Source organism: Stegostoma tigrinum, chromosome 4, assembly GCF_030684315.1.
Source record: "Stegostoma tigrinum isolate sSteTig4 chromosome 4, sSteTig4.hap1, whole genome shotgun sequence".
Lineage (NCBI taxonomy): Eukaryota > Metazoa > Chordata > Chondrichthyes > Orectolobiformes > Stegostomatidae > Stegostoma > Stegostoma tigrinum.
This window is the reverse complement of record NC_081357.1, coordinates 4,230,653-4,249,196: the sequence shown is the minus strand read 5'-3', so window position 1 is coordinate 4,249,196 and position 18,544 is coordinate 4,230,653. Positions and strand designations below refer to the sequence as shown.

At 42.4% G+C, this 18,544-nt stretch overlaps 1 protein-coding gene across 1 annotated transcript; it reads right to left on the bottom strand.

Annotated features, from left to right (window-relative positions):
- Positions 1-2,052: 2,052 nt before the first annotated feature.
- mea1 (male-enhanced antigen 1) lies at positions 2,053-17,951 on the bottom strand. The gene is made up of 4 exons (XM_048530790.2): positions 17,562-17,951; positions 7,009-7,108; positions 5,549-5,764; positions 2,053-4,302 (listed from the first exon to the last, which is right to left on the bottom strand). The coding sequence occupies exons 1-3, from the start codon at positions 17,934-17,936 to the stop codon at positions 5,598-5,600; spliced, it is 642 nt and encodes a 213-aa protein (XP_048386747.2). The 5' UTR covers positions 17,937-17,951; the 3' UTR covers positions 2,053-4,302; positions 5,549-5,597.
- Positions 17,952-18,544: the final 593 nt, after the last annotated feature.

Below are 18,544 nucleotides of genomic sequence, written 5' to 3'. Positions count from 1 at the left end.
CAGTCTCTCACTCCACCTTGATGTATTTTTATGCTTGGCTTGTCTTAAGTACAATGGAAAATTAAGCAATATGTTATCAAGTATCACTTGGCGTATACATAATGTCAATGAATCCTTAAATAGAACTGTAATTTTTAGAAGAATGTTCAGGCTTATTCAGGGAGCTCGTATTCAATGTTGCACATACTCATGTACTGTATGCTGTTGTATCAATTAGGGTTGTTAAAGAGAACGTCACTTGCCTCCATCTCCTTACCCTATCATCAAATACAAATGTAAATCCTGTAAAAATTCAGCTTTTTTTTCCTTTCTGTGCAATGTATATTTGCTAATTCCATCTGATCCTTGATCATTCCAGGCTCGGGAGGATGGGTCCAATTACACAGGGGTATTGTCTTTGAAGATGTGGGTGTATTAGACTACACTACATGCTGGTTTCAGGCCTTTAGGTGTCTTTGTCTCCACATGGTTTCTAGTTAGACATTTAGTGTTGCAAGTTGAAATAATTTTTTGATCTTAATCCTGTTCAGGAGGCTGAAGATGGGGGACAAATCCTTTGTTGTATTCTTGGGATGACCTGTTGATGAGACGTATGCAAGAGAAAAAGCCATCTGGACCTTTTTGTAGATAAAAAAAAACTCTTATCTCAATTCCACTATCTGTCTTTACTCCTGTTATTTACCAGAGATTTTGACTTCACCACTCTACCCAGATTTATTTCCAATATTGAGCATTTGCCATGAAGAATTGTGACACTAGTTCTAAATTTGTCTTTGTTTTGAATTTAAACCTGTGTCCTCTTGTCTTCCTTTAGTTTGATAATTTTTTTTTAGATTTTCTTTTTCTAAGCCATTTACTATCCTCTATACCTCAGTGTAGCCAGGCACTTTAAAGGAAATACATTTTAAATGTCTCTTTGTCTGTTCTGCCAAATAGAATGTTTTGTTCTAGACCTTCCTGTAATTCAAGTACTACATCAAGACCATCTGCTCCTTCAAGTATGGTGACATTGACCACTTAGCAATGAAATAGTTACCATCCTCTTGGTGCTGAGTGCCTCAGAATAGCAATGATTAATTTACAATTATTAAAGCACAGAAGAGGTCATTCATCCAACGTCGTCTCCATCTGGCTGCATGAATATTTCAGTTCATGCTATTCTTTAGCTTTCTTGTAACCTTCCAAGTTGTTCCTGTTCACCATGCAATTTATTTCCCTTTTGAATGCATTGATTGAACTTGCTTGTAGCACACTTTCAGGTGGTGTGTATTCGTGTATAAATAAGCCATTCCTCATCCTGTTTGTTTTTTTTGCTTCTTTTGCCAATGACGTTTAACCTCTGAAACAAAACAAACACTCTGGAATTGTGGTAGGCAGGGGAGAGCAGTTTCCCTTGACAAGCAATGGCATTTGCTAAACTTGTACCCTAAAAGGTATTTCTGGACCAGTTTTGGCAGATGCTCAGGAGCCACCTTCCTGCTTTTTGTTCTGGAGTAGAATCACCTTTTGCAGGTTATATACAAAGTGAGGGAGGGGGAAAGCCTAAAAGAATACTTTTGTATTTGCTGCCATCCAAGATTTTATTTGTGTCCCAGCTTGTAAATCAAGCACAGAAACACAGCCCTGTGGTTTACGATCATCATCTTTTGTATCATTCCATAAAGCAACAATTCAGGTTGTAGTGCAAATACTTTTGTGGTTGCTTAATAATTTCAGTTCAGTGTTGATTAACAGCACACTTCTTGAAGGAAGTAAAGCTTGCTTTCAAGACATGAGCTGGTATTCTGACATACTAGTTTGTGTTGTGTTCCAGTAAAGCAGTTAGCTTTTCAATTGTGCTCCTGAGATGCTGCTTGGCCTGCTGTGTTCATCCAGCCTCACATTTTATCTTGGAATTCTCCAGCATCTGCAGTTCCCATTATCTCTGAAGCTTTTCAATTGTCTCTTCTCCACCTCAAACCACTTAGCACTCAGCTGTTACAGGAGCAGTGCCACTTAGTGCAAAGTATGAAAGGATGCTGCATACATCAACAAAAGATTCTGGACTTCGGATTCTTCAATAAAGCAGCTGTAATTTATTTGGCATGAGTCGTGATTTCTGGGTTAAGGAGATCTTAAACCATTGCTTGGAAAGTGCCAGCACACACACAACTATGGATTAGAATGAAATCAATCAGTCCATTTGCACTATGGCCTTTAAGTACAGAAGTCTTACAGTGACACTATTAAATAGCTTGCCAAGCTGGTATGTTTTAATGTTTAACATTGAACATTATACCTGAATCATATCATCATCAGGAAATAACTGAACAGGTATAAGTTCTGTACCGCTTAACTTTATGAACTATAAAAGATAATCAATCACTGACATCTGATTCTAACTGGGAACTTGGATCTATTTTTCAATTCTCAAAAAAAGTATCCTCAAGGTTTAAAAAGTCAAAGGGTTGAAAATGAATAAAGAATTGAGGGCCTCCCAGGGACCTGCAGAGACACGAGATTCTGTAGGTATTCTCACTGCTACTGCAACTGCAGGTGGGGAAGTACCTGAAAGTGAAATATCTCTAATTTTCTGACTGACATTATTAAGCTGCTTACAGTTAATATTTGTACATATGTTGAACTTTATTTTAGGTAGAGTATTACATAGTATTGAAATGTCATATTTTGTACAAATGTTCATGTATGTACAGAACAAAAATAAACTGGGTCTCACAAGAAATGTTATTTTGTGAATACAGCCAGGCTGTGATTATAAGAATAGATACCGCAATCAGCAGTTTTTTTTTAAAACAGAAAATAAATGCATGCTACACTAAAGGGAGATAAAAATGAAAGGATTTAGATTAAGTGAAACATAAACAGGAGTGACAATTGAAGGTGAGAAAGTACAATTTGTGATTCGGGCGTTATACCTGCCACTGAGAGCAAACACCAGTTATTGCAGACAATGTCCAAGGGTTCTGTCTTGATGAGGACGGCGAGAACCTCATGCTTGTGATGTGAATGTTACTTGCCATTTTTCCAGGTCAAGACTAGAGATCACCCCAGCCTTGCTGCCTTTGGACATAATTCCTTTGATAGTGAAGCAGTCTGAATAATGCAGAACACTATACAACCATTAGCAAACACTCCTACTTCTGACCTTAAGCTAGAGGGAAAGTCATTGATGAAACAGCTGAAGATGTCTTGGAGCTGAGATGATTGACTAACAACCACATCCATCTTCCTTTGCCGGTATGACTCCAATGAATATACTTCCAATTCCCACTGACTCAAATTTTCAAGGGTTGTGATGCCATTCTAGTCAAATGCTGTCTCGATGTCAAGGACACACACCCTCACCTCAAACTCAAAAATAAGTATTGAACAATGTTGTAATGAACTCAGGAGCAAGCACTATATGATAGCACTGCCAGTGATGATCAGGAAAGTATCAGAGGGGTCACGTCAACAGCAGCAATATGTCACGTTGCATTTGTCTTTGTGCACAGGACATACTCAGTCAATTTCCTATATTGACATGTAGATATTAGTGTTGTAGATATACTGGAACAGATTGGCTAGGGATATGACCAGTTCTGTAGCACAAGTCTTCAGTGCCATTTCTGGAAAGTTGTCCATTTCCCCCAGCCTTTGCCATATTTTTGCCTTCACATGACCTCAAGAAATAGCTGAAGACATTAGGGGGTAAAGCATCAAAAGTTCCTGCACCATCCAAACTCAAAAAGGGAAGACCATGTTTATCTAACCTGCTTTCCCAGGTCCTACCTTGGCAGATGAAGATAATGCCTGCATTGTCAAACAAAACTGGTCATCACACCACATACACAGTAACAGTTAACCAAGAGAAATTTGTCAAAATACAGTTGTAACGTTTTTGGCCTTACCATGTAGTTAGATAGAGAGCAGTGCGGCACAAACACTTGGGACTCACAGCTTGATAAATGGGCTAGCATTACAATTAAGGCTAGAACAGGTACATACGTAAATCATTAACTTTTACCCTTAAAGCTGAAATCCCAAAGTAGGACCAGAAACATCAAAATCAGTCATATCAGGCATGACAGCTGAACAGGCTATCTTGGTTACCAGTTGCAAATAGTCTCAACAACATTTTATTAATAATGTAACAAATGTTTTACATTCTTTGTTTACACAAGACTGCAAGGAGGTAATGCTGGAAAGATACACATGGGCTTGATACCTATTTTACACTGAAGCAAAACATCCCCATCAAACACTCCCAGGACAGGTGTAGCAATGGAACAAATTTCTGGAGAAACTCAGGTCTGGCAGCATCTGTGGAGAGAAAGCAGAGTTAAATGTTTTGGATCCAATGACCCCCTCTACCCCCTGCAGAATACAGAGTTCCCGAAACATCCACAGATACAGTAAATACAGCAGATCTGGCAGTAATTTCTGTTTTATTTTAAGTACAGCACAAGATTCAATGTTAATAAAACCACTCTAGCAGCAGTATGAAATTTACTACTTGCCAATACCAACTGTCCAACGATGTATCTCTACTTTCCCTTTTTGAGATATTACTGTGCTCTCAACCCACTATGAAATGTCTGCACACTCTCCAGCCTCACTCCACATTGACATTTTCATCCCCGAAAGATGCAGAACAGGTTTGAACTCAGTTGGAAATTGGTGACCTCTACTGAGGGCTGTGGAGTTAATGTGAACTTGCTCAACTAAATTTAAAAAGGTTCAATAAACTGTTTATAGTAAAATAAAACAATTAGCAGAATACAGAAGAATGAAATGGAATTACTACAAACAATGGAAAGTGGTGGAGAATTAGTGCAACTGGTCAACTGCAATTAGTTAAATTTTTGCTGCAGTCAGAATTTAAACCTTAGTCCTCCTGACTTTGTCCATCCATTGCTTTAATCCCAAACATACACCTGGGAACAGAGCACGTCAAAGCCAAGAAAGGCACTGTTTCCAGTGTTCAATGTCACTCAGTTCCTAAGAGATCCAATACATTTTCCAGTCTTCCAACACTTGTACTATATTCATGATGATACATCAGGACAACAGCACAGTGAGTACCTTCTGGTCCCTGCTAATAGCCAGATGAGTGTTCACTCATTTCCAGGGATTTCCTGTCATGGATTGAGTGTAACACATCTGAGCAATACATAAATTCAGCTCTGACACAAAAGCCAGGATGCAAGTTCTAATTACATGACCCAGTAGAAAGCTCTCAAGCTCACATCAACTACAGATCTGCTCTAGAAACAAGGAAGGAGAATGAGGGAGTCAGTGTCACATGACTTGTACACAGTTCCTTCTAATCAGACTAGAAACAGGCAGTTGAAAGTGACCAAATGGAGCACCTCAAGACATTATGGCTGTCTACAACAACAAAAACAAATTGATCTCCTGGAAAGGACAGCAACCCTGCTGGGGGGTGGGGGGGGTTGGGGAACATGGATCGCTGGCAGCAGCCCCGCAGCAGGGGTTGAATCGCCAGCAGCAAGCCTGTCAGGAGGTGGCGAGGAATATTTCCAGGTATCTGATTTGTTGTACTTACAACAATTGCAGGTTTGTCATCATATGGATTCTGCAGAATAGAACCAGGGTCATTGCTGACCCCGCTCCTTTACTTCCAATGTTGAGCGCCTGGTTTCTATTGTTTGTTGAACGACAGACTGCCATTGTTCATCAGAGATTTCTTGGGCCCACGAAGGGACTCCCAGGCTTGGGATCTTGATTGCAGCCATGGTCCTCTTCACCAATTCCACATGTTCTGCAAGAAAAAGACATCTAAGAGTTGGAGGAGCTAGTGATAGTGGCACACAAAAATAACTTCTAACTTCAGCCTCTCTCCCAGCACTCGGCCACTGGTCAATCAAGTTTTATTTTTGTTAAAGAGAGATATAGGAAGATAAGTGCAGGTGAGAAGGATATTCTGACCCATACTTGTTTCACTTCCAAACTCAACAAAACCATCACACTTTAGTTAGCTTCCAATGACATTTACTCTGAATTTATCCAAAAAATAGCTAGTAAGCTCATAATCTTCACATTCTGTTTACCCCAATCTTGCTGACTAACACTGGCTCCAAGTCCATTCCTTCTCTCGCCCCCGCTCTGGGTGATTTTAAGGGTCTACTTTCCCTCTCTCTGTTTATCAACATCTATACCCTCTGTATCTAAGCAATTACACGGCCTATAACACCACCCAGCCCTCTTGGTGATTATCAAAATACACTCCCCATCTGTCTATCTCTAGGTGATCATCAGCATTTAATAGCTCTCCCTCTGAGCCATTTCAGGGTCTACACCCCCGTCTCAGGGTGATTAACAAAGTAATCTTACCCTGCTCTCTAGTCGATTATCAAGGTCTATATTCTTTCTCTCTCCCTAGGTGAGTCATAAAATCCCTACAGTGAAGAAAGAGGCCATTTGGTCCATCAAGTCTGCACCAACCCTCTGAAAAGGAGCCCACCAGACCCACTCTCCACAACCCCACATGGGGTTTTTAACCATGGCTAACACTAATCACAAACACCAACACCTCCCCCCCCCCCAAAAAAAAACCCCACTCTGGCCACTACAGGGTAAGATTTGGCTAAACACCTACCTGCACATCTTTGGACTGAGAGGACAAACAGGAGCACCCAGAGAAAACCCAAGCAGACAGGGGGAGAATATCTGCGTGGAGTTAGTTTGCACAGTCACTTGAGGGTAAAATCGAACCTGGATCCCATGCTGAGAGTCAGCAGTGCTAACCACTGAGCTGCTTGTGTCAGTTTATCCTCACTCTCTATGTACTTCTCTGGCCTCTCTGCAAGGGATCATCAGGGTCTATTCCATCTCCCCCACCACTAACTGTGGGCAATCATCAGGGTCTATTCCTGCTCTCTCTCTGAATAATTTATTCCTTCAGGATAATTATGCACACTCTCTGGATGACTACTGGTTCCATTACAGCACCTCTCTGTGATTAGCTGCCACTATTTTACCCCATTCCCCTTACTGATGGTTTACCTGGGTCCATGGGTATAGATTGCCGACTGCTTGGAGTTCCTCCCTCTTCCTCCTCCTCGTCACTGTCCACTGGTGCTTCAGGGAGATAAAGTCGCAATTCCTGAAATGACCAAATGCAAGGTCAAGAATTTATCCAAACCTACTTTGAGACAACCATTCGCTCTACCTTACAGTTATAAAGTAAATGATGAGTGATCACTAGAACCATATGATAGTGGGACTGAAAAATTATTAAATGAAACAGGCTAAGCTTGTGTTAGCTGACCTATAGAAAGTTAAGCAGAGGTCCAGGTGAAATGTGGAATGTTATTAAATGATTTGATTGGGTAGTTAGAACCATCATTGATTTTTCATTATTCTTTAATCAATTTTGAATTGGAATGAGTTGGAAATGACTCGTCTTTGAGACAGCTTATGGTAAAAGGAAGAGAGCAGACCAAACAACCTGTGTTTGTTTGAGGGGCCAGGCCTGGAGGATAATTGCAGTCTAAGCTTTGCTTAAAATGGTTCTAACAAACACAGCAACCCAAGAAAAAAAAACTGTTTAAACAGATAGCAGAATTTGGCTATTAACAAGATCAATACCTCGGATTGGGTCCAGCAAGTCTGGTAGAGACCCTATGTTCAAGCAGATGGTACCAGATGAATGGTGAGAGATTGCAGGGTGTCAGTCTATTGGACTGAAGCAGAACTCAAGTTGCTTTTTTGTTTGACGTGTTTCTACGATATGGTTCGGGGCTGTTGCTGAGACAGTATGAAGAATTGAAAGCTGAGTCAGAACTGTTGCTGAGATAATGGGAACAGCAGATGCTGGAGAATCCGAGATAACGAAGTGTGGAGCTGGATGAACACAGCAGGCCAAGCAGCAGAGGAGCACAAAAGCTGACGTTTCGGGCCTGGGCTTTCTGATGAAAGGTTCAGGCCCGCAACGTCAGCTTTTGTGCTCCTAAGATGCTGCTTGGCCTGCTGTGTTCATCCAGCCCCACACTTGGTAATTTCAGAACTGTTGCTGTCCACTTTGCCTGGGTGAACTGAGAAGGTGACTCTGATCTCCTAAAGGGGAGGTGATGACTGTTAATCCAGAGACCCAGCAAATGTTCTGGGGACCCGGGTTCAAATCCCAAATAGCAGATGGTGGAATTTCAATTTTAAAAAAACACATATGAAGAGTCCAATGACGACCATCTAACAATTGTCAATTGGTGGGAAAACCTATCTGCTTCACTAATGTACTTTAAGAATAGATTCGAATAACATTTCATTTTGTGGGAGAGACAAGAATGGGGGAACAGTTTGAAAATAAGGATGCTCCCATTAGAAACAGAAACAAGGAGAAACTATGAAGTTGCAGACTTGCTCGCCAAGCCGGTGAGAGAGACTGCGGACATTTCGTCCCCCTCTTAGGTAACATCGTCAGAGTGCCTCTGGTGAAGTGTTGGTGTTCTGTCCTGCATGTTATTTATCAGGCTCAGTTTGTGGGATGTTGGCATTACTTCTGGTTCTATTTCTCAGTGGTTTGCATATTGGATCCAGCTCAACGCATTTCTTGATGGAATTCCATTTGGAATGCCAGGAATTTGGCTTGGCTCGAGGAGGCTCGAAGGACAGAAAAATCTACTCCTGCTCTTGTTCTGCATGTAGGTTCATACTAAGGCATATTATATGAAGATGTTGCAGGTATGGGATATCACCGTAGATTGGGTTTTTAAAAACCCGTCTGGTTCGCTAATGCCTTATTCCAGTCTGGCCTGTACGTGACTCCAGACTCACCCTGCATGAGCCACTACGATGTAATCCTTCTCTACAGCATGATAAATAAAGCTTTGGAATGGAAAGAATGCGAAAGGAGATGGAAATGAGAACTTGAATTTGAAAGAGGAAAGACAAAAAGAGGTTAGAGATCAGGGACACTGACAGAATTCTGCAGCTAACAAAACATGTTGGACGTTAAAAAGACTCCAATACAGAAAGTATCAATCATCTAAGGTCTAACAGGAAATTGTTGCAATGTGTGCAGGCCCTACCATATTTTGAGCATGATGTGGTGGCATGATTGACGTCATTAGAGGAAGCAGTAAAACAAACGTCCCTGCCAAAGGAAAACTGAACATTGCCCACTGCAAAGTAAGTTAATAGACGGAGCACAAGAAATTCAATTAGCAGTGTTAGAGGACGTTTTTATGGATTATGACAGACTTAAAGACTGAGCTTTGAAGCTTTGAAACATAATGCTCTTGAAACAATGTAAAAACTCTTTTCTAATAGAACTGTTACTCCTTACATCATAACTGCTACTAAATTATGCCCCAGACAATAAATTAGCTGATTCACAAAACAAACGTTTTCTCCATTAGCCCCAAAACTTCAGAAGGCCAGGGTGTAGGAGAATGAAAGGAAGGCAAGTAGTCAGAGTAAAGAAAATACAGGTAGGAATGTCCCAAGACCCCCTCCTCAGATCAGAAAGTAGGATGCTGAGGGGAGAGATGAAAAATCAAAGGCCTAAGTGTTTCCATTGTAATAAAGTGAGACACTGTTCAGAATGCTGCAATTTGCACGGGAAGCCTATGCACCTACTAGGGCTCCTAGGAGTGAATCTGAAAAAAGGAACTCAAACAGAAAAATACCATGAGACACACTGTAAGCTTTACTACAAGAAAAATGGAAGTAAAAGCTTCAATGAGTGGCGGTGTGGTTATTAGGGTAAGGCAATTTAAAAGGTTTCACTATGACTGCTCTGCTACTCCTTAAACCATGACCTGCTAGTATTGTTTTTTTTAAACCACCTCTACCATGATTAACAAAAATCCATTAACCGGTTTGAAAATTAACAATTGATCTAGCATCCACTGCTGTTTGCAGAGGTAATTCCAACCTTTCCCACCAATGTGTTTAGAATTATTTCCTAATTTCACTCCCAAAAGATCAACTTGTCATTTTGACTGTAACCACTCATCCTGGACACCATAATCTTCTAAATTCCAGAGACCATAACCCTAGTTTGTGAAATCTCTCCTCAGAGTTTCACCTTTGAAGTCCAGACATAGTTGTGGTAAATTTACATGCATTCCCTCTAAAGTTAGCACAACCTTCTGATGCAGTCATATTCAATCTCTATTACTGAAGCATGACTTCTAGCCCTCCGTATTCCTGTGCCACAGATATATAAACCAAAATTTTAAACTGGTCTTTAATTACTCTCTGCACCTAGTCATGACATTTCAATGAGCTGTATGACAGATTCCTAGGTCTATATGGTCTGCACTGTTCTCACTTGTTCACAATTTAAGAGAACACCAACTTTTATATCTAAAGTAGATTATCTAATTTGCCTACATTGAAATCTATTGCGATAGTCTTGCCCATTCTCCAACGAATGTCTGTAATTTTACAGCATCAACACTAACAATCTTTGCGTCAGCAGCAACTTCAAATATGCACTTACTACACTGAGTGGCAAGGTACAGACCAAGTATTGAGGCGACCATTGATGCCAACAGGAGGTTCAGAGAGTCAGTTGAAGAGCTTTGTTCTTGATAGCAAATCCAATTCCATGTGTCCTGGGTTGATCCTTAGGTTTTCCTCTCCAGAAAGCATAACCACCATCTTCTTCCTTCAGCTGCCCTTGGCCTGCTCTTCTGAGTCTCCTGCAGGGCAGCAATACCAATGACAAGGTGCCAGAGTCATAGGCAACAAGGACAACTTTTCATTCTGGACAACTGTTTTGCTCATTATCACAAGAGTTCATACATTCCAGGTTCCAAGTTTGACTTTGGTTAACATCTAACCCTCTGATTATTTTATATGTTTCTATTAAGTCACCTCTCAACCTTCTTCTCTCTAATGAAAACAGCCTCAAGTCCCTCAGCCTTTCCTCGTAAGACCTTCCCTCCATAACAGGCAACATCCTAGTAAATCTCCTCTGCACCCTTTCCAAAGCTTCCACATCCTTCTTATAATGCGGTGACCAGAACTGTACGCAATACTCCAAGTGCGGCCGCACCAGAGTTTTGTACAGCTTCACCATAACCTCTGGGTTCCGGAACACGATCCCTCTATTAATAAAACCTAAAACACTGTATGCCTTCTTAACAGCCCTGTCAACCTGGGTGCCAACTTTCAAGGATCTGTGTACATGGACACCGATCTCTCTGCTCATCTACACTACTAAGAATCTTACCATTAGCCCTGTACTTTGCCTTCCGGTTACTCCTACCAAAGTGCATCACCTCACACTTGTCTGCATTAAACTCCATTTGCCACCTCTCAGCCCAGCTCGGCAGCTTATCTATGTCTCTCTGCAACCTACAGCATCCTTCGTCACTATCCACAACTCCACCGACCTTAGTGTCATCTGCAAATTTACTAACCCATCCTTCTACGCCCTCATCCAGGTCATTTATAAAAATGACAAACAGCAGTAGACCCAACACCGACCCTTGCGGTACACCTCTAGTAACTGGTCTCCAGGATGAACATTTCCCATCAACTACCACCCTCTGTCTTCTTTCAGCAAGCCAATTTCCGATCCAAACTGCTATGTCTCCCACAATTCCATTCCTCCGCATTTTGTACAATAGCCTACTGTGGGGAACCTTATCGAACGCCTTGCTGAAATCCATATACACCACATCAACCGGTTTACTCTCAACTACCTGTTTGGTCACCTTCTCAAAGAACTCAATAAGGTTTGTGAGGCACGACCTTCCCTTCACAAAACCGTGCTGACGATCCCTGATCAATTTATTCTTTTCTAGATGATTATAAATCCTATCCCTTATAACCTTTTCCAACACTTTACCAACAACTGAGGTAAGGCTCACTGGTCTATAATTACCAGGGTTGTCTCTACTCCCCTTCTTGCACAGGGGAACCACATTTGCTATCCTCCAGTCATCTGGCACTATTCCTGTATTATATAACGCTGCCAGTGGGCATTGACTAAGCATCCAGAGAGAGCACTACTTGGCCCTACACAAATGCTACTTGCAAGTAGTGTCCTTTTGGGTCCTAGTTGTCACCACAAAATGTTGCATCTTTTCCAACTTTGTGGCATAACCTAGAGGCCAGCAACAGGAATATGCCTTGGGTTGGTCTCCAGAATGCCAGCTTTCCTCACAGAAAGTTTCAAGGCATTGCGAGCAGGAATCACTGCAGGGCAAGCACACTGCCAGTTAGAGAATCAAGTGCAGCTTATGCAATGTTACAAGCCTTCCATTTCCACCTGACATCAAGCACATCATTAGGGAGTGTGTTGTCATAGACCAAGAAGATGTTGCATGGCTTTGCATAAAATTCAATACATTCAAACCCAATGGCAAATAGGTACAGAAATTCTGTAAGCAATAACTTCAAGAATTGTGAACAATTGAACTGTATCCTGATCTCACCATATGAAGAAGATCTGGAAATTCTAGCCTGCTTAAAAAATCTACAGTCCCTAAGCAACAACATGATGAATTCAGCCATTATTTGTGACTGCAATAAGGATATCAGAATTTTCCATGATTTCTGGTTTAGTGAATCAATCAGTTATTCTTTAGTGGATAAGTTTCTTCATTTCACAAAGTGCCACTCACCTTATGAGGGCCACAGCATGCATGCTGATACCAACACAGTGTTGTTGAAATAGGATAATCTATCATTGCAAAATCGACAAATTAAACTGTCATAATTCCACTGTTCTCAGATCATTTGCGGTTCTGAATGGAGATCAGCCCCAGCCACACTCAATCACCAATGTCATTCGCACATATTTCACTTATATTTGAGTACTGAAGCAGGGATGCCTTTCTGCAATTGTATAGTGCTTGGTCGACCCCATCTGGAGTATTGTGTGCAGTTTTGGTCTCCTTATCTGAGGGAGGATGTTCTGGCTATGGAGAGACTGTAACAAAGGTTTACAGAACCATTTCCCAGGATTGCAGGATTGATGTATGAAGAGGGTCTAGATTGTTTAGAATTATATTCACTGGAGTTTAGCAGATTGAGAGGGCGACTCAGTGCTTAGCACTGGTGCCTCAGTGGTCCCAAGGACCTGAGTTTGATTGCAGCCTCATGTGACTATCTGTATGGAGTTTGCACATTCTCCCCGTGTCTATGGCAAAAATCAAGAGCCAAAACAGCAATCTGAGAAAGGTAAGGAGGTGCAATTCCTTACTAGCAAGCATGACACCCAGGTCTGCTTCAGTGCCAAACAAATATGGACCAAAAATGTAGTGACAGCACCCTTTTGAGACAAAGCCTCCAAATGGAGAGAACACTTCAAAGAACTCCTAAAACCATGAGATAATCATTGAGGAGAATATTTTTGGAAAATCCCCAAAGGCTAACCAGGATTCCCACCCAGGTCGGCAGAAATTTAAGCTTCCATAGAGAATGGAAAAGGTGCAGGTGTAGATGGGATTCCAGCAGAGATTTTCAAACTTGTAGAAACAGTGCTTACCCATCATCTCCGTCAACTATCCTGGAAATGAGACAAAGTGAAAAAAAAATCCCTGCTGATTTCAGGAATGCTGCCATCGCCATCTTCAAGAAAGGAAACAAAGTGGACTGTGGAAACTACCAAGGACTCTCCCTAATTTCCATTACAGACAGGGCCATCGCCCAAATCCTCACTAAGCACCCTCTCCCAGTCTCTGAGAAAACCCTTTCTGACAGCCACTGTGGCTTCTGCCCAAACAGGGACAGAGAATCCCTACAGGGTGAAAGTAGGCCATTTGGCCCATTGAATCTACACCAACCCTCCGAAGAGCATCTTAGCCCCTACCCTATCCAAGTAACACTACATTTTCTATGGCTAATCTACCTAGACTGCACATCCATGATCACTATTGGCAATTTAGCATGGCCAGTCCATCTAACATGTACATCTTTGGACTGCAGGAGGAAACCAGTGCACCCGGAGGAAACCCACGCTGACAGTGCAAAAATGTGCAAACTCCACACAGACAGTTGCCAGAGGGTGGAATCCGACCCACGTCCCTAGTACTGTGAGGGAGCAGTGCTGTCCACTGAATCACCATGCCTCGAATGATTTTCATTACTCAGAAATGCCAGAAGCAACACTAGCCATTGGATAGCTTTCATCAACCTGGAGATGACTTTTGCCTCAGTCAGTCAATCAATCAATCAATCAAGAGGTGCATTGGAAGACCCTGTCAAAGGCTGGCTGTCCAATGAAATTCATCTACACCCTCCATGACAAGATGCTGGTGACAGTCCTCACCAATGGTAATATGACAGAATCCCTGGGAGCCAAGGTAGGAGACACAGAGATGTGTCATCACCCCCACCCTTTTGTCCATCTTCAAATAAATACTGCTTCTCCCTCCTCAGCAATGAGTTGGCTCCGAGTAACCTGGTGTGGTCATCTTGTCCCAGCATGGACATGTCACCCCCATGTGAACAGGAGGAGTGGCAGACTCAGCCTGGCATGCAGTCTTCTTTGGAGGAGGTTTCTGGCCCAGAATGCCAGCAGCTGAGCGTGATGGTCTCATCCCAAGTGTGTCTTTCAGGTATTCCACCATCTTTAATTGGCTTTTCCCATGCCCAGGAGCTGTACACTGAACTATGAACTTTGTCTTAAATTTATTTTATTGCGAGTGACTTAGGAAATTTTTCACTATTGTATCTGCAAAAGTACACGTGACAATAATTTTCTGTTCTATCTTCATCGCCACTACTCTTCAACAAATCTTCCAGCAGCGCAGACATTTCTACAGGATAGACAGAAAACACTTCAATCTCAACCAGTAGAAGTCCAAGAAAAGAAACAATACTGAGTCACTTGTGGAACTTCAGTATGCAGGTGTCAATGTCAGCTCTGCTCTCTCAGGAGAGAATCTTCAAGCATAACTTAATGCCTTTGTGGAAGCAAACTGAAGAATCAGTTTCATCCTCAACCTCAAAAAGACTTGATTCCTTCTCAGCAAACCACCCCAAGTCAAGTTCTGAACCATCCCTCAATTAAGATCAAAGGAGAAATCTTCCTAAATGTGGAAGATTTCCTCTCTCAAAAGCTGACATCTTTCAAAGATTTAACATTGCATCCAATCTGCAAGCACTGCCTTCAGGTACCTAAAGACAAGACTCTGATGATCCATGCTGGTACCACGATCCTTGGGTAGAAGGCAGTCATCATTCTGACTCCTCCATACAGATCCAAAACTTGGGCTTTGTACTGACACCACCTCAAGACCCTTGAAAAGTACCAAAGTTGTTTGAGATGGATTCTCCATACTCGCGAGGACAGGTGTACCAAACATCAGCATCTTGCTATGCCTCAGTTAATATTCCAAATGCCTTCTTAAACACTTTACCTACCTTTCTACGGACCAGTGGTGTGGAGGTGCCAGTGGTGCACCGGGCTGGACAAAGTCTGAAGTCACACAACACCTGGTTAATTTGAAACTAGGCAGTGTCTCCACCTGATGAAGGAGCAATGCTCTGAAAGTTTGTGATTTCAAATAAATCTGTTGGACTATAATCTAGTGTTGTGTGACTTCTGACTTTATGAACCAATGGAAATGCACAGTAAGATTCTTCCAAACCTCAGGGTATCCCAGGGTCCTACTGTTGCCTTACTTGTATTGCCCATGTTCATCAACTCACTTAACTGGACTGATTTCCATTTCACACTAATGAGCCTTTCTGACCAGCCCATCTATATCCTGCAATAATCTAAGGCAATCCTCTTCAATAGTTGCCACATCAACAATTTTCATATCATCCATCAACTTACTGATCAACCCTCCAACATTCAAGTTAAAACAATTTATAGATATCACAAACAGCAAGGGTCCCAAAATCAATCCCTGTGGAAGCTTGTTGGACAAAGACTTCCATTCACAAAAACACCAATTATTTCGGAATTCAATTAGCCAAAATTTCCTTGAATACAAAGGACTCTTACCTTTGCTACTGGTCTCCCACATGGGACATTATCAAAACCCTTTCTGAAGTCCACGTTGACCACATCAAATGCATTACCCACATCTAAACACCTGGTAATCTCTTTGAAAAATTCAATCAAGTTGGTCACGCACAATTCCCTTTAACAGAAGTATGCCGACTGTCCTTGAATAACCCCTGCATCTCCAAAAGCAGATTAATTCTGTCCTTCACAGTTGCTTCCAATAGTTTCCCCACCAATGAGGCGAGACTGAGCAGCCTGCAAATTCCTGGTTTATCTCTTGCTCCTTTCAGTACAACACTGGCTGTCCTCCAGTCACCTGGTCCCTTTCCTGTAGCCAGAGAAGAATTAAAAATGACTGCCAGCACCCGTGCTATTTTCTCCTTTGCCTCACTCAACAGCCTGGATTACACTTCATCCAGCCCTGGAGATATATCTATTTTTAAACCTGCTAGACCACTCAAACTCCTCTCTTTGAACCAAAGGGTGACACTGTGCAACAAACATTAGTGTCATGTGCTTAGGATGAAGATTGCATTCCTTCTGGAATTGTAAAATCTTAAAAACCAACAAAAGAGAGCAAAAAAAAAGGAGAAAATAAACTTCAAAGTAGATTTGTAGGTACTATGGATAGCAAGAGCTTCTTTAAATTCATACAAAGAACAGAAAAGGCTAAATGAGCAATGGCCCCTTACAGAATTAGACTGGAGAAATAATATTTGGAAACTAGGAAATCACACAGCAATTAAACAAATTCTTTGCATTAGTCTTCTCAATAGAAGACACTAATAGCTGCCTCTAATCCCAAAATTACTAAATAATCAAGTGACAATAGACTGTACCTTTTTAAACAAGGGGCAGAGAGACAGCCAAATTCTGCTGAATTCCTTTGGTAACACCCTGACCAATTAGAATTTATCTGCCTTGTCCAAAAATTAAAACTGACATAACTGTTCTTGTTGGATTTGCATGACTGTTACTGTCCAACCACCTTCTTCTCATTCTGTATAAAATGATGTCATTCCACCACACACCTCCCCACCCTGCCTCAGATCTACTTAGGTGAAGAAAGAGATGGAAAGATAAAGAAAGGACTTCAAAAGATGATAAAAAGTTACACACGGCTAAGTGACAAGACGATGTGGAGGTGCCAGTGTTGTCCTGCAGTGGACAAAGTCATAAGTCACACAACACCAGGTCACAGTCCAACTGCGTTTACTTGAAATCAAGCTTTCAGAGCACAGCTCCTTCGTCAAAACTGGTGTCATTTGACTTCTGACTAAGTAATAGGAAGCAAGTGGTGGTGAATGCTTCTTTTCAGATAAGAGGAAAGCCTTAACAGGAGTCAGCAGCACAACCGCCACGTTTCCTACAGTTATAATCAATGGCCTATACTCAGAGATACAAGACAATTTCAAATTGACGGAGAAAGGTGGACAAACGCAGACGACATTTTATACAAAATGTGGTAATAAATAATGGGGAAAGGGAATAAAGGCATACAGGAACTCCACAGGCAGCTAGGACTTTACAGGCACCAAACACTGACGTTGACAGGATTAGGGGAACCATTTGCCTTCAGGTGTCTCCAATTCCAGACACTAAAGTGAGGAACACCTCACTTCCCCCAACCCCCAAGTACCTGCAGCCTCTCCCCGATATCGGGCTCAGCAGCGGCCCCAGGCCCAGGCTCCTGACTCAAGGGCAGATACTGATAACCGCCGCCGGGACTAGGGGACCCGGGGCCTCCACCGGACTCTTCTTCTTCTTCTTCTTCTTCTTCCTCCTCCTCACTGCTCCAGTGGGCCGGAACCGGGCCAGGACCAGCGCCCAATTCCTGCGGAGGCTGCTGCTGCTGCTCATCCTCGGGTTCGGGTAAGACTCGCTCCGGACTCATTGTCCAGGCCGCAACTTCCATCCACAGGCCACAAGCCTGAACCCGCACCAATAACAGCAACTTCCGTCTCAGCTCACCCATAAACATCCGGTCAACGAGGGCTCCGCGAAACAAGAGCATCCTTTCGGGGGTTGTGTCTGCTGCTGCTGCCTCCCCCTGGTGGAGGAGGAGTGTTCACTGTTGCTGCTGTCTTTTGGCTAAGTGTCCGCTGCTGCTGCCTGCCCCTGGTGAAGGAATGTCCTCTACCGCCCCCGCACGAGTGTCTGCTGCTGCTACTGCCCCCTGGCGGAGGAGGCCCCCAGAGCTTGGGGATCAGCCCTGTTCTGATCTACCTTTTCTGTTCTGTGTCAGGCGATCATTCTTTTCTGGCGAATCTCCAAATTCAAATTCAGGATGCAGTAGCCTATGTGGTAATACGCCAGATCTCAGAGATCTGCCCTCATTATTGTCAGGTCCAGTAGTCACCCTTTCGATCTCCCTTTTCTGGGGAGAATTTATTCCAGGTTCAGCCTGTTGTGTAGAAACTGATGCTGTAGGGTATCTCTGTGTTTAAGGAGAATTAACAATTTATGGAAAGTTTCCATTGGGTACCACCACAATGTAATTTGGTAGGGTATTCCTGGATTTTGACCCAGAGATAATAAAGGACCAGCAAATGATAAGCAGCATAGAGGGGACTATGCACATGGTGGTATTCCCACATATCTGTGGTGCTTGTCCTTCTGGAT

Excerpts from the sequence above, each read along its gene's own strand:
- mea1 (XM_048530790.2), bottom strand. The coding sequence starts at position 17,936 with ATGCTCTTGTTTCGCGGAGCCCTCGTTGACCGGATGTTTATGGGTGAG. Across the intron at positions 7,109-17,561 it reads ATATCGGGGAGAGGCTGCAG|GAATTGCGACTTTATCTCCC; the intron begins GTACTTGGGGGT and ends TGGTCATTTCAG. Across the intron at positions 5,765-7,008 it reads ATCTATACCCATGGACCCAG|AACATGTGGAATTGGTGAAG; the intron begins GTAAACCATCAG and ends TTTTTCTTGCAG.